The 16,699-nt window shown below is 42.4% G+C and overlaps 1 protein-coding gene across 1 annotated transcript in view; it reads right to left on the bottom strand.

The window, feature by feature from the left end:
- The window catches only part of PRKCZ (protein kinase C zeta), a 368,822-nt gene that overhangs the window by 245,227 nt on the left and 106,896 nt on the right, over positions 1 to 16,699 (bottom strand). The window contains exon 4 of the mRNA XM_068240660.1: positions 15,052 to 15,141. Coding sequence (XP_068096761.1) covers positions 15,052 to 15,141 — 90 coding nt within the window. The remainder of the gene's footprint in view (positions 1 to 15,051; positions 15,142 to 16,699) is intronic.

The raw sequence follows: 16,699 nt of genomic DNA, 5'->3' as shown, positions 1-16,699 counted from the left end.
GGGAGAATTTATGACTATTTACTTATCTAGAGGAAATCCATCTAGTGTGATAAGATAAAGGAGTCATGGGTTAACATACATATAAAATATATACATATTAAATGTTAATATCACCATTATTGAACTGAAAATTTAAAATACTGGTACATACCAAAAAAAAAAAAAAATATTTATTCTTCCAGTGTAAATTAAACTATAAATTACTTTTTTCCTATATTTCTGTCACTCACAGTAGGTGGTTAAAATATTACAGATCTGTCAGGTTCTGGACTAGTCCCATTTCCTCATGGGGGATTCTCAGACATTTCTTTATTTACCAAAGCACTTGCTGACCTGCAGTTGCTCAGTCCAACTGTCAAAATAGTGGGAAAGCAATTAAGGAAGCTGGTCGACATCTTTGCAAAGATCATTTCCAGGGAGAGCTTTTGTAAAGAGGAGGAGATGGACTAGTCCAAAATCTGCCAGATCTTATGAAAAAAGTACTTTATAGTGCATTTTACTCTGGCAGAAATATACATTATCTATATTTGTTTTTTAAAAATACATATATTTTTTGCCGATAGTGGTCCTTTAAGAAATCTTAAGATTATCTTATCCTAGTGTTTGGAAAGTGGTCTATACTCCAGGAGGCACAGAACATAGTTAGAATAAGAGTAGCCAGCCATTTATTCTAGGCAAAACAGAGAATTCAGACGGGTTGAAAATACTACTTTACTCCTGTTTAGTTTTAGGAAGTGACACAAATGTCACAAAAGCAGATGCAGCAGTGAGGCAATACAAAAGAATACAAGTTGAGCCCCCAATACTTTTAACCTCCCTGGCGGTATGATTACCGGTATTTCCAGATTTTAGGGTCTAAAAGCAGTGCAATTTGTTCACAAGCTTGCAGACCCTTAAAGCAGGAAAAAGTCAGATCTGCATCAGCCCCTGCACTGACTCACCTCCCTGGGATCCAGTGCTGTACTCCTATAGTGAGATTGCAGTCTGTCACCATGACAACAAACTACGTTCTTACCTGAGGGATCCGGAGCCTCGGAGTACTGGAAGAAGAATAGCTGCCAGCATTTGTATCTCCGGGGAGGAGAGCCAAAAACCATTTGTCACACTGCGCTGTCTCTGTATACCTCCTGGCGGCTACCCAGTCAGACCCGGGATTACCTCTCCTGGCTTCTTTTTTCCACCCAGAGCCTGACTTGGGGTTACCGCCAGAGAGGGTAATTAAAGCGGTGCATAAAACACTAAGCTCTATTTCAAGTATACACAGTAGCAGTGCAATGTGCCAGGTGACATATACCAAGGCATGATTCAATTCCTCGAGAAAATTGTGAATTGATTTTGATTATTATCACTTGGAGACTTTCTGAAAAAGACCTTTAAAATATCAAATGACATTGATCTTTATTCGCATAATAATATCTTCTGATGTCTAGATGTATACACGTTGTGATTTCGGGATTCAGATCAGCATGAAAGATTAAAGAAGAAACCTCTATCGCATTTTCAAGTGCCTTTTCAGTCTACTGAGTTATTATTCCATTAATGGTAATGTAACATCCTTCTGCAGAACTTTATTTCTTAACCACTTGAGGACCACAGTGGTAAACCCCCCTAAAGACCAGGCTGTGTTTTGCATAATTGGCCATTGCAGCTTTAAGGCCAAGCTGCAGGACCGGACAACACAGCACACGAGTGATCCCCCCCTCCTTTTCTCCCCACCAACAGAGCTCTCTGTTGGTGGGGTCTGATCGCTAACCAAAAAGATGGCTGCCCTCATTAAATTTTCTCCCCACCAACAGAGCTCTCTGTTGGTGGGGTCTGATCGCTAACCAAAAAGATGGCTGCCCTCATTAAATCAAACATTTGCCTGTTCTTTTAAAACAGGGTGGGTAAGAGATTATATTACCTATTTTAATTAACATAACTAAATGTAACTTAATGACGGTATGTTTAGGCTGAAGTTCCTCTTTAACCCATGTCACAAAAGAGTTACCTAGTCCCCATTTTTCCAGCACTTGAAACAAGTAATTCCAGGACACTGTGTCAAATGGCTGTGTGAAGTTGGCCCCCCTACAATCAGCACAAATAAAAGTTCTAGCATATTTGGTTAGTGCTACGTTTGTGTCCGTTTGTGCCACAAAAATAAACATTTATGCTGCTTTTGTTTTAAAGATAATAGCAATTATTTTTTTCAAAACGATGACATCATCCAGCCCCCCTACAACAGCGCACGGACACGAAAGTGGTGTCGTTGGTTAGTGCTGGGTTTGTGCTCATTTGTGCTTCAAAAATCACTGTTCTATCTGTCATCGTTTTTGAGATATTAACTTTTTTTCTAAAGGTCAAAAGTTCATCTAGCTTCATTCACTTCACTATTGAGATGTTTCTGGTTTATTTAATGTACAGATAGTCCCCGGTTAACGAACAAGATAGGGACTGTGGGTTCATTCTTCTATGTCCCCACCTCTGTTTGTACCCCCTCTGTGTGCCTCTGCTTGTACCCCCCCCCGTGCTCTGTAACCCCTCTCTGTCTTTGTTTGTACCCCTGTGCCTTTGTAGCTACTCTGTGCCTTTGGTTATACACCCTGTGCTTCTGTCTGTACCCCCAGTGCCTCTGCTTGTACCCCTCTGTGCCTCTATTTGTATCCCTGTGCTTCTGTTGAGGGTGGGAACTCAATGGTGGATGACCAAGGTAAGGCAGAGTTATTAAATGCTTTCTTTGCTTCTGTCTTTACAAAGGAAACAGCACTGTTGCAAATTACAGAGGCGGAAGAGTCTCAATCTTCTAACTGTAATATTAAATACTTAACGCAGGAAGAAGTAAAGGCAAGACTAAATAAATTAAAAATAGACAAGGCACCTGGCCCGGATGGCATGCATCCTCGGGTCCTAAGGGAATTAAGTTCAGTTATAGATAAACCCCTTTATCTTATCTTTTGTGACTCTCTTGCAACTGGCAGAGTCCCAGTGGATTGGCGTACAGCCCACGTTTTCCCATTATTTAAGAAGGGCAAAAAATCAGATCCAGGAAATTATAGACCTGTAAGCTTAACATCAGTTGTATGCAAACTATTTGAGGGGTTACTAAGAGATACTATACATGACTTCATAGTAGAAAATAATCTTATTTCTCAGCATCAACATGGGTTTACTAAAGACAGGTCCTGTTTGACTAACATGCTCAGCTTTTATGAGGTAGTGAATGCTAATATGGATATTGGGAATGCTGTAGATGTGATATACTTAGACTTTGCTAAGGCATTCGACACTGTTCCCCACAAAAGTCTGGTGCAAAAGATGAGGATGCAAGGACTGGGGAAGAGTCTGTGTGCTTGGATAGGGAACTGGCTAATGGACAGAAAACAAAGAGTTGTGGTCAATGGATCATACTCAAAATGGGAGACTGTTAGCAGTGGGGTCCCACAGGGGTCTGTACTGGGTCCAGTGCTCTTCAATTTATTTATTAATGACCTAGTGGATACAGTAGTGAGCAATGTTGCTATTTTTGCAGATGATACAAAATTGTGCAGAATCATCAACTCTAAGGAAGATAGTGTTATATTGCAACAGGATCTGGATAGGATGGCTATATGGGCACATACATGGCAGATGAAATTCAATGTTGACAAATGTAAAGTCATGCATTTTGGTCGTACCAATGGTCTAACACCATACAAAATAAATGGGATACAGTTGGGGACATCAAACTTGGAGAAGGACTTAGGAGTACTCATCGACAACAAGTTAAATAATCGTACTCAATGCCAAGCCGCTGCAGCTAAAGCTAACAAAATTTTGGGATGCATTAAAAGGGAAATAAAAACTCGAGATGCTAGCATAATATTGCCCCTGTTTAACTCTCTAGTAAGGCCACATCTGGAATATGGAATTCAGTTCTGGGCACCACATTACAAAAAAGATATTGCAGTTTTAGAGCAGGTGCAGAGACGAGCAACAAAATTGATACGTGGGATGGAAGGTCTCACTTACCAAGAAAGGTTAGATAAACTGGGTTTATTTAGTCTAGAGAAAAGACGCCTTAGAGGAGATCTAATTAACATGTATAAATACATCAGAGGGCAATATAATAGCTTGGCGGATGAGCTTTTTGTCCCTAGGCCTTCTCAAAGGACTAGAGGACATGATCTGCGCATGGAGGAAAAACGTTTTAGCCATTTATTTAGGAAAGGGTTCTTTACAGTAAGAGTGATTAAGATGTGGAATGCATTGCCACAGGAAGTCGTTATGGCAAACTCTATACCTGCATTTAAAGGGGGCTTAGATGCTTTCCTTGCGTTGAATGACATCCATGGCTACAATTACTAGGTAATGCCAATGATGTTAATCCAGGGATTTTATGATCAACAGGGATATGTGAGGGAGCAGGCTGGAGTTGTACTTTGTACTGGTTGAACTCGATGGACGTATGTCTTTTTTCAACCAAAGTAACTATGTAACTATGTAACTATGTTTGTACCCACTTGCCTCTTGTTGTACTCCCTGTGCCTCTATTTGTACCCCCTGTACCTCAGTTTGTACCCCTTGCGCCTCTGTACCTCAGTGTGTACCCGCTATGCCTCTTTTTGCACCGTGTCTCTGTACCTCCTGTGCGCCCCCCCCCCCCCCCCCCCCCCCCCCGTGACTCTGTACCTCTGTTTGTACCCACTCTGCCTCTTTTTGTACTTCCTGTGTCTCTATTTGTACCCCCTGTGCCTCCATTTGTACACCCCTATGCCTCTTTTTGTAACCCTCACCCAAGTTTGCACCCCCTGTACCTCAGTTTGTACCCCTTGTGCATCTGTACCTCTGTGTGTACCTGCTATGCCTTTTTTTTAACCCCCTGTGCCTTTTTTTGTACCTCCTGTGTCTCTGTATCCCCTCTGTGCCTCCGTTTGTACCCCCTGTGCCTCCAGGTGCCTCTGTTCCCTCTCTGCCTCTATTTGTACACCTCCCCCCCACCCTGTGGTGGACTCAGTTCAGAGGTGAGACTCAGATCAGAGGTGAGTCCAACACTGCTGCGGGGACATGCGCCGGCACTGTGGAAGTTTTAAGCCGCTACTTCAAACTTCTGTACCTACTTTGTGCCTTTGGTTTTACACCCTGTGCCTCTGTCTGTACTCCCAGTGCCTCTGCTTGTATTCCTCTGTGCCTCAGTTTGTACCCCTGTGCTTCTGTTTGTACCCCTCCCTGTGCCTCTATTTGTAACCCTCCCTGTGCCTCTTTTTGTACCCCCTGTGCCTCCGTTTGTACACCCCTGTGCCTCTTTTTGTAACACTCACCCAAGTTTGTACCCCCTGTACCTCAGTTTGTACCCCTTGTGCCTCTGTACCTATGTGTTTATCCGCTATGCCTCTTTTTGTACCCCGTGTCTGTTTGTACCTCCTGTGCCCTCTCCCCGTACCCCCTCTGTGCCTCCGTTTGTACCCCCTGTGCCTCCAGGTGCCTCTGTCCCTGCCCTCTGCCTCTATTTGTACACCCCCCCCCCCCCCACCCTGTGGTGGACTTAGTTCCTCAAGTGGACTCAAACTTCCTGCATGCAGAAATGACGTCATCGCAATGGGATTGGGTCATTCATAAGTCGTGGACTATCTGTCCATTTTTTTATAGCCCTCAAATTAAATAGAGCGCTGCAATAACTTTAAAGTTCCCCTTGCTTCAGATCAATGAAAGTTTGTTGCACGGATGCCCCGGCCACAATCTATAAAGCTCAAAATCAAACACAAGTCCATAGGCAGAAAACCAACATTAGGCCTACTGCACAATAATTACTCATCTCAAATCAGGACTGCTTGGGCTGTGGCACAGAGGGTCAACTTCTCTTTATCACTCCATTTCAGAATTGTGTTCCATGCTGTGCTCCATATTTCTCACTTTTGGCTATGAACCCAGAAGTCTCTGATATATTGAGCGCGGTGTGGAACATTTAGGTGAGATGCAGAGACACAACAAAATTAAAGGCCCATACACATGGGCTACAATTGTAGCTGTCGCCAGCGCACAGGGGATGTGCTGACGACAGCTAGACGACAGCTCCGCAGCAGCGACAGCTGTTTACACGTCTCTGCTACAGGGCAGAGATGTGGCGGAAGCTATCGACGAAGGGAGCATCCCCCGGCCGGATGCTCCCTTCACTTCACAGTGTTGCCTGTCGCTAGTCCGCATACACAAGCTGAGACACGTGCCGGACTAGCGACAGTTGCCGAGAGACAAGCTGCAGTAAAGGTTGCAAATTTTATTTCGCTAAATTATACAGAGTTTAACAAAATAATTCCATTTAACCAGATTTAAGGCACAAACAAGCTAACTGTTGACTGCGAACAGGTAAAACAACATTAGCTACTTCTGGTCAATGTAGTGCATGAAGAATAGCAAGTATGGACAAGATATACATGTGGATACATGGTATCTTCTAGTTGTCGCTATCCACTCCCTAGTATTATTCTAACTTAAATGGAAGCTAAAGCTAGAGGTATGTGGAGGCTGCCATATTTATTTCATTTTAAGCAATACCAGTTGCCTGGCTGTCCTGCTGATCCTCTGCCTCTAATACTTCTCACCTCTGAACTGAGTCTACCACAGGGTGGGGGGGTGGGGTGTACAAATAGAGGCAGAGAGCGGGAACAGAGGTACCTGGAGGCACAGGGGGTACAAACGGAGGCACAGAGGGGGTACAGAGACACAGGAGGTACAAGCAAAGGCACAGGGGGTATAAAAAAGGCATAGCAGGTACACACAGAGGTACAGAGGCACAAGGGGTACAAACTGAGGTACAGGGGGTACAAACTTGGGTGAGGGGTACAAAAAGAGGCACAGGGGTGTACAAATGGAGGCACAGGGGGTACAAATAGAGACACAGGGAGTACAAAAAGAGGCAGAGTGGGTACAAACAGAGGTACAGAGTCACGGGGGGGAGGGGCACAGGAGGTACAAATAGAGACACAGGGTACAAAAAGGGGCATAGTGGGTACACACTGAGGTACAGAGGCACAAGGAGTACAAGCTGAGGTACAGGGGGTACAAATAGAGGCACAGGGAGTACAAAAAGAGGCAAGTGGGTACAAACAGAAGCACAGGGGTACAAATAGAGGCACAGAGGGGTACAAGCAGAGGCACTGGGGGTACAGACAGAGGCACAGGGTGTAAAGCCAAAGGCACAGAGTAGCTACAAAGGCACAGGGGTACAAACAAAGACAGAGAGGGGTTACAGAGCATGGGGGGGGGGGGTACAAGCAGAGGCACACAGAGGGGGTACAAACAGAGGTGGGGACATAGAAGAATGAACCCACAGTCCCTATCTTGTTCGGTAACCAGGGACTCTCTGTACATTAAATAAACCAGAAACATCTCAATAGTGAAGTGAATGAAGCTAGATGAACTTTTGACCTTTAGAAAAAACTTTTAATATCTCAAAAACGATGACAGATAGAACGGTGATTTTTGCAGCACAAATGAGCACAAACCCAGCACTAACCAATGACACCACTTTCGTGTCCGTGCGCTGTTGTAGGGGGGCTGGGTGATGTTATCGTTTCGAAAAAAATAATTGCTATTATCTTTAAAACAAAAGCAGCACAAATGTTTATTTTTGTGGCACAAACGTAGCACTAACCAAATATGCTAGAACTTTTATTTGTGCTGATTGTAGGGGGGCCAACTTCACACAGCCGTGTCGAATGCCTTATATATGTCTAGGGATAGACACAGGCCTGGAATTTTCGTGTTATGGAGCAGTTCAATTACTTCAATAGTTCTATCTAAGGGTAGCGTCTGAGGCTTGTCTCCCTGGCACAAAGCCTACCTGATCTTTCTGTATTAAAAACATGGAACAATGTTTCAAATGCTAACACCAACAATGACAATTCTTACTATAAACTCGTCAAAGGTTAACTGAGCTGATGTGTGACATGATGAGAAAAACACAGCCACATACAGTTCTAGTCCTACTAAGAAACTTTCTGAAGCTCTTCGGTTTTTCTGTACAGAAAAAAAAAAAAGTTAAAAAACAAGTTCTGTAATCTATGCAAATGAGACAGTCGAACAGAAAGTCAGATTTTTTTTTTATTTACTATTTATTGTATTTATAAAGCGCCAACATATTATGCAGCGCTGGTATTTAGCATGGACATTTAGCACGATGTCTTAAAAGTAAATAGACTAAATAATTAAGGTTTTTATTGCTGAAAAGTTCACACGGTCTTTAGGGCTGGTTCAGACGGACGTTTGGAGGCGTTGCGTTTGCTGGCGTCGCGTTCAGCAGCGTTCGTGTGCGTTTGGATGCGGTCGCGTTTTTTCTTCCCCTAGGGGGACATTAGCCGTCGCGGTTAACCTCCCCTGGAAGCTACATGTAGCTTCCAGGGGCTCCTTGAACGCCAGGGAAAATCGGGACCCAAACGCCGCGTTTGTGTAAACGCGCTTGAAAGCTTGGTACAAACGCTCCCATTCACTTGAATGGGAGCGTTTAACACCAAGCCCTGAACGCTGGCTGTAAACGCTCTGCAAGCGTCCGTCTGAACCAGCCCTTACTTCTATTTGCTTTGCAGTGGTATGAAGTGGATTTTACAGGAGGGTGGCATGGCTGCGGTTTACTAAATAGTATTTTGATAACACATATTTCATAGTGCTTTACAGAGTATATAGTCATATCACTAACTGTCCTTCAGAGAGGCTCACAATCTAATCTTTGCCACAGTCATATGTCCATAGTAGTCTACGGACAATGTAGGCTGAAGCTTATTAACTTATTTGTATGTTTTTGGCATATAGGAGGAAACCAGAGAGCCCAGAGGAAACCCACACAGACAAGGGGAGAGCATCCAAACTCATTTCAGATAGTGTCCTGGCTGGGAGGGGACCCAGAGCTGCAAGGCGAATGTGCTATCCACTATGTCACTGTGCTGTTTTGAATTTAGTTTTAAAAATTCAGGTCTTCAACTAAAAATAAAAATATTATATTATTATTTATATAGCTCCGACATCTTCCACAGCGATGTACAGAGTATATTGTTTTGACACTTAACTGTCCCTAAGAGCAGCTCCCACTCTAATCGCTACCCAAGTCACATGTCTATGTATGTATTGTGTATTGTATGTTTGTAGTCTAGGGCCAATTTAGGGGGAAGCCAATTAACTTATCTGTATGTTTTTGGGATGTGGGAGGAAATCAGAGTGCCCAGAGGAAACCCACACAGACACGGGGAAAACATACAAACTCTGTGAAGATAGTGATTCGAACCGGGGACCCAGCACTGCAAGGCAAAAGTGCCAACCACTATGCCACCCTACTGTACACTGCCACTATGTTCTATGTTACTAATGTTATATTTACCAATTTCGTGCTACACATACAATTAATCAACTCATACGTTCAGGTTGCTTTAAAAGGAAAGGTGCAAACTAAATAAGAAAAAAAAATTGCTTACCCGAGGCTTCCTCCAGTCTGTCAGCGGTCTCGCTGACATAATCTGGAGTGTACTGCGCAGGCGCAGAAGTTCTGCACCTGCGCAGAACACTCCCAATGACATCAGTGCAACCGCAAAAGACTCTTGCGCAGGCGCAGTAGATGCCAACCTGGCGAGGTTGGCATCTGCATCGGAGGGGACCCAGGGCCACCGGCTGGATGTGGAGTTGCGGCGAGAGCACAGGACGGCTGCCAGGGGCTGGAGGAAGCCCCAGGTAAGTAGATTTTTTTGTTTTTAATTAGCTCGGACGTTCCCTTTAAGGTATCCTTTTACATGTTCAAATTTAGTTTGAGTGACAGAGGAGGCAGAAAGCAAGAGACCGGCACTGCTGAAAGCTGTGTTTAATATTCAATGTAGATTGTGGTGCATACAGACATGCAATAAAACAGGCTATTAGCACTGTGGTTACAAAAAAACAGGAAGTATAAAAAACTGGTGGGATACCTTGTGGTGCGGTGGGTGCCGGGTGGTTTTAAGCCTGATGGCCGCTTTGCGCACGTCTGCGCATCTACGGAGGCCTCCGTAGATGCGCAGACTTGCGCGAAACGGGATGCGCAGACATGCGCGAAACGGCCGTCAGGCTTAAAACCACCCGGCACCCACCGGGTGGTAAAATTTAGTTTGAGCTAGGTCGTTATTTGTATTGTAATCCAGTGTGGATATGCCATGCCAAATGTACTTGTTTATTGTATATGTTTAGAGTAACTATGGCTCACTTGACTCCTTTTTTATGGTGAGTGAATAGAAAGTTTGGATTTTTTTATCTTAGTTGCTTACTGTGTGCTCAGATAGTCATTGAGCAAGTTTATTACCTTAAGTTATCACTTCAAAGTTTCTAAAGTCCAGTTCATATTTCTTTTATTTGCCATTTATAGAGGATCGTCAAAAGTGGTGGCCTTTATATTTTCTCATTCTGGTATTCCTTTTATGCAGGGCTGATTTAGAAGTTGCCCAGAAGAACCAATCAGAATCCTAGATCTGGGCATCTACTCCACATTTGCACTAGTATTGCTACAATCTTTCTTGCTCTGCGTTTTATTTTTTTGTTTGTTTTGTATCTGCCCCGAAGATCATCAGAAATAAAATCTCAACAGCACCCACAAAAGGTTGCAGAAACCAAAAACCTGTTGTAGAACAGTCCTTTTCATACGGTAAATTGTTTTTAAGAAACTACTCTGTAGTTCACCTGAACTACCCTGTACAGCACTGGTGAAGCAACATACTCTTAGTCAGTTTTAGGCCTGGTTCACACTGTACCAGATCAAAACTGATCCTGTAAAATCTAATCATGTATCTCTTTAAACTGTTCAGTTTGTTACACTGGGCATCAGTTTTTCCATTCTGTTTTTGTCACTAACCGCTCGGTACCTGTCGCAGTGTTCCTCCGCTGCTGCCATTCATTTGGAAATGCAAGTACAGTATACCAATCTCAGAACACCATCAAAGCATTAGGCTCCCATTGACCAATGGGAATCCTCCCTGCGCACTCAGTGAACCAATAAGAATCCTCCCTGGGGAGGGACAATTCCCATTGGTCTATTCTGGGTTCTGGAATTGGTGTACCAGAGTTTCTATTGTGCATGGACCTGAAAGGCCAGCAGCAGCGCTAGAGGACGCAAATAGAGAATTTTGCAACACATATATGAGGCGAGCAGCCTAATGAGAAAGAACATCGTCCATTCTCATAGGCTAGCACTGATTCTGTTGACCACCATTGCAATCGGCTTTGTCCAACCGATCCAGAAAACTCGTGCAGGACCCAAAGTTGCGTTCCTCTTACTGGAACGGATCAAACAGTGTGATATAAATAGATCTTATTGCATTGTATAAAGATCTGTTTGCATCTATTTCAATTGGCTAAACGGAAAGTTTTTACTGCGAGTGTAAACCCAGCCTAAAACCAGCCATCCTTAAAGAGGAACTCCAGTGAAAATAATGTAGTAAAAAAAAAGTGCTTCATTTTTACCATAATTATGTATAAATGATTTAGTCAGTGTTTGCTCATTGTAAAATCTTTAAAATCCCCGATTTACATTTTGACATTTATTACATGGTGACATTTTTACTGTGGGCAGGTTATGTAGCTGCTCCTAGCTGTTCTGGCTGTTAAAGACAGCTGTAATCAGCTATTTCCTGTCTGTGAACATTGTTACATTGTGGCAGTTTGCCCAGAGTACTGCGGTCCCAGAGCTTCTTGTGGGAGGGGTTTCAGCACAAAATCAATCATACAGCGCCCCCTGATTGTCTGTTTGTGAAAAGCATTATATTTCTCATGTAAAAGGGGGTATCAGCTACTGATTGGGATAAAGTTCAATTCTAGGTTGGAGTTTCTCTTTAAACAGAAAGAGAGAAAGCAGTAACAACTCAATGGAGTGCTTCCAATCTGTAAAGCAATCAGTGCATTCTAACCTCTCTGCATTTGCTGGAACACCCTGGAGAAAAGTGAGGTAAAGTGGGTAGCTGCGCTATCTAGCTGGATTTATACAAATATCTGAATAAGGTCTGGCTCGATGGAAATTCATGTTTTTTGGCAGGTTAACGCAACTCATATATATATATAAAATGTCAGCTGTGTATTTAGCCTTTTACTTGGCATTTATATGGATGCTGCTATCTTTATTCCTTAAAAATGCCATTTGTTTGGCTGTCAGGCTGATCTTTTGGCTTCAGTAGATCTGAGTAACACTTCTGCAGCAGGCATACAGCCAGCGGAGTCAAAAGACCTGATCTACATACCTTTCATTGCTTAGTGATAATAACGTTTTAAAGGTATATGATTACCATAAATCAAGTACCAGTCTTTAAAGGGAATAACAATGGCAGCTTCCATTTCACTCACAGTATGAAACCTAGGAAATCCTTTCCATGTAAATTAGTCCCTGCATCTCGCATCTTTCTTGAACCTTTACCACATGCATTAGGTTGTTCTTCCTGGTTGCAGAACACATACCTTATTGCATATGGCTTAAAGCAAACCTGAAAAATTAAAGTCAAAATAAACATACACACGTCATACTTACCAGTACCTCCTGCACAGTCTACTTATCAATCTTTTTCTTCTCTCCCATGTCCTGTTTGCCCACTGTGATCAATGGAATTCTCAGTCCTCCATTTAAAAGTGAACGTGAGGTGAGAGCGATATGGAGGCTGCCATATTTATTTTCTTTTTAAATACTGCCAGTTGCCTGGCAGCCATGCTCATCTATTTGGCTGCAGTAGTGGCTAAATTACACCAGAAACAAGCATGCAGTTAATCTTGCCGGTTTTGACAATATTGTCAGAAACACCTGATTTATAGCTTGAAGTATTAGAGGCACAGGATCTTAAAACAAAATAAACATTACAGCCTCCATATCACTCTCACCTCGGCTTCACTTTAAAAATGGCGATGACCCCATAACAGCTTCCGGGTCAGCACTCTTAACCAGTAATATCGCTTGGACATTAAAACATGGACATTACTTTGGACATTACTTTGCACTTTGCACATCAGTTGTCCTTTCAGCTATAACTGACAGCAACTGATAAAGGGCCCTAAGGCTTTCAACTTCCTACACTTATCAGAACTGGAAGGAATCGTTAGCTTCTGAGAGGAACTGACGGTGACGCAAGTATGTAATATTCACATGCCGGTACATCATGTTTTTATTTTAAATTTTACTTGGCTTGAGGTTTTTTTTTAATTATTATATAATTTACATTAGTATTAATGGTAGTGGTCATGTACTGTACCCAGGGCTTTGGAGTCGGAGTCGAGGTGTTGGAGTCAGAGCAAAATTTTGGGTACCTGGAGTCGGAGGTTTTATAAACTGAGGAGTCGGACTACACAGCCCTAACTGTACCCAATGTCTATGGTCAGTAAGCATTACCGTTCTGGATTCTATGAATGTGTTGGTGAAGAAGCCTTTTCAAGTGCATTTCTACACGGTTATTTTGACATTTGTGGTATTTCAGTCATCAATAATGAGATGCTCTTAAATTCCCACCCACTAGGATTAATCAGCTTTAAAGAGAATCTGTATTGTTAAAATCGCACAAAAGTAAACATACCAGTGCGTTAGGGGACATCCCCTATTACCCTCTGTCACAATTTCGCCGCTCCCCGCTGCATTAAAAGTGGTTAAAACAGTTTTAAAAAGTTTGTTTATAAACAAACAAAATGGCCACCAAAACAGGAAGTAGGTTGATGTACAGTATGTCCACACATAGAAAATACATTCATACACAAGCAGGCTGTATACAGCCTTCCTTTTGAATCTCAAGAGATCATTTGTGTGTTTCTTTCCCCCTACAGCTATCTTCCACTGAAGTGTCAGACTGCTTCTTCCTGCAGAGTGCAGACAGCTCTGCCTGTATGTAATTCCTTAGTATGTGAAAGCCCAGCCAGCTCAGAGGAGGATTTATCCAGCTTGTAAAAGATAATAGAGCAGAGAGAAGCTGCACTAATCTAAATAACACACAGGCAGTGTGCAGAGAGGGGCCTGGAGGGGGGAGATGCATCACAGAACCACAACACTGAAGAACTTGGCAGCCTTCCAGACACAGCCTGACAAGTCTGACAAGAGAGAGATAAGTTGATTTATTACAGAGATGGTGATAGTAGAACGTTCTGCAGTAAGCCAGAACACATTAGAATAGCTTTTGGAACATGTAGGATGATAAAAAACAGGATGCAATTTTTGTTACGGAGTCTCTTTAAAGAGAAATAGGTGACGCCCCATACAGTTGAGTGGGGTTGCCAGAGACACACTAGTAGGTCACCATATCTGACAGAAGCGGGATAGTTAAATATATGACAGCCATGTGAGAAGGGGGGGGGGGAGAGCAGGGCCAATTGTTTACTCAACATTCAGTGACGTTAGTTTTTTGTTTGGCATTGAGCATATTTATGTTGCCAGGTGTGTTTGGAAAATTGAAGGCTACTGGTTATGGCAGTAAAAAGTAACTAACAAGATAACTAAACAATGTAACTAGTATCATTCCAACTGTTTAGGCTAAATTGGCCTCCATCATTCCAAGACATTGATTTATGTGGATGGTCACATTTTGACTCCGGAGAAGAATATGACTGAACACTAAGGGCAATAAGTACATACTTTCCATGTAGTAGGCCATGGGCTGCAGTTCCATTTCTTTCTCAAAAATGGCTTTTCTATGTTAGCAGAGCAGATCAAATCCCACTAATCTTGTCACTAATATCACATGACATCTGGTAATGATGGGGACATTTGGCCAATGGAAAAAACTTAGCAAGGAATGTAGGGACGAAAACAAATTATAAATAAAGTCAGCAATAAAAAAATAGCATTGGTTTGCTTAACTTCATAGGATTGGGAAACAAGAATATTTTAATATAAGCCTCCCTGGAAGCTAATTCAATCTTATGAAAGGTGGTGCCTAGCTTTAACCACGCATTGTACAGTGCCTGCGTGTACAGTCACATTGTGCCTGCGTGCACAGTCAGATTGTGCCTATGTGTACAGTCAGATTGCTGCAAGGGCTCCAGAAGTCCAAGTATGCCTTCTGCCTAGGTAAGTATACATCTCACAAACGGCTCCTTACATTTCACATATGAAAGCAGAATAATGATATTTACCATGAATGCTAAGACCCTCCTCCCTGTATACAGAATACAAGCGAAAAGCTTCTTCCAGCTCCATCTGGGAGGAAATAGTGCAGGGATCGCCTATGGGAAAGGAAAGAAAACATTTTCCGTTAAACAAAGCCGCTTTGCAATAAATCTTTTGGGTTTTTCCTATCTTATTACAATTTTTAAAAGTAGAACTCTACTTTATAAATAAGCAATCCAATCAACCTTACAGTGTTAACAGTAACTTAATTTTTCACTGATAACAAATAAAGTCAGATGTACACATGAATCAGTGGGTATATATTTTCTCCCTTTCATGCCCTGCTCAATCAATACAAACTTTCCGTTTGATCACTGCTATTAGCCAGCTGGAGATCAGATTGACTGGTCTGTGATCATGCTCTAAGAGCCAGGGCTGCGAGCTGCAGCACAGCCTTGGAGATTAGTGCAACGTGAACAGTGTGGTCAGTATGAACGCTCCTGCAGCATGGGGTATATGCTGCATAAACATCTATTTACTTTGCCGCAGCACATAGAGGATAAAGTGAAGTGCATGACCAATAGCTCATCCAGCACTGTAGGCTGAAATGTCAAGCTATAGCTGTATGATCTGCACCATCAATCTCCTGCTGTAAAAGACATCTCATCGTTTTCAGTTCACTACCAAGTTAACCCACATGGTTATAGGACATGTCAATCGATATAGTGGTAGTAAATTGAAATGTTAGTAAGCTTGTTATTTAGTTTTCTTAAGTTTTAAGAAGAAGTTCTCATCAATAATGCATTCTACCTGAATAACTGAATTCAGCTCTACAGTACAGCAAGATACTGGCAGGTGACACTGTTCACACTAAAAAAATGACTTCTCTCCACCATAGACTGTACTTGGTGTGTGCTGAAGTGCTGATAGAACAGAGTGCAAACACAAAAGAGAGAGGAGGAGATTTTTAGAAGCAGGAGGATAAATGGGTTTCTTATGGAAAGCATACACTACTCAAAATTTTAATAGATTAAAAAAATGGCATGCCAAATTCACAGAATTCTCACCACCATCCTCTCCCCTCAACAGACACACCTGTCCAAAAATGAGCTGTAGGAAGGAAACATGGGCGCACATGAACTCCTCATCTGCTGGCTTACATGGAACAATTTGCCTCTTAGCCACATAGAAATGGTCACTGTGAACCACCCATTCGTGATTTCTTGCACTTTAGCCACTCTGATTTTTGTATGTACGTGCTCAAAATACATCAAGGCATGTTTTGAAAATTTGAAGCTGAAACGCCAAATCAATGAAGAGCGTTTATTCATTCGACATCCTGTCAGTTCTATGTCTATAATCTTCACAAGCTGGTGCGCTAAACAGTCACCAAGGCAGACTGGCTTTAGGCAAGAAGAAAGAGCCCACATTTTGCATATCTTTTAAAAGCAATTTTATGTGTCGACATGTTTAGTCAGTTGGTAGAATGGTAAAGCGCACCTGGGAGCATAACTACATCATGCTTACATGCTTCACTCTTTGTTTTCATTATGCTTTCATATACCAGAAGCATGTGAAGGGTTGATTCAAAAAAAATGTGGCCTCAATAACAAAAATATAGATTTCTTTTAGTGAGATTACTGTGCTGAACAGCATGGAGTATCCACCAATGTA

This window comes from Hyperolius riggenbachi, chromosome 6, assembly GCF_040937935.1.
Source record: "Hyperolius riggenbachi isolate aHypRig1 chromosome 6, aHypRig1.pri, whole genome shotgun sequence".
In the NCBI taxonomy this organism is placed as follows: Eukaryota; Metazoa; Chordata; class Amphibia; order Anura; family Hyperoliidae; genus Hyperolius; species Hyperolius riggenbachi.
Note: the sequence above shows the minus strand (reverse complement) of the source record. Positions and strands in the feature narration are given on the sequence as shown.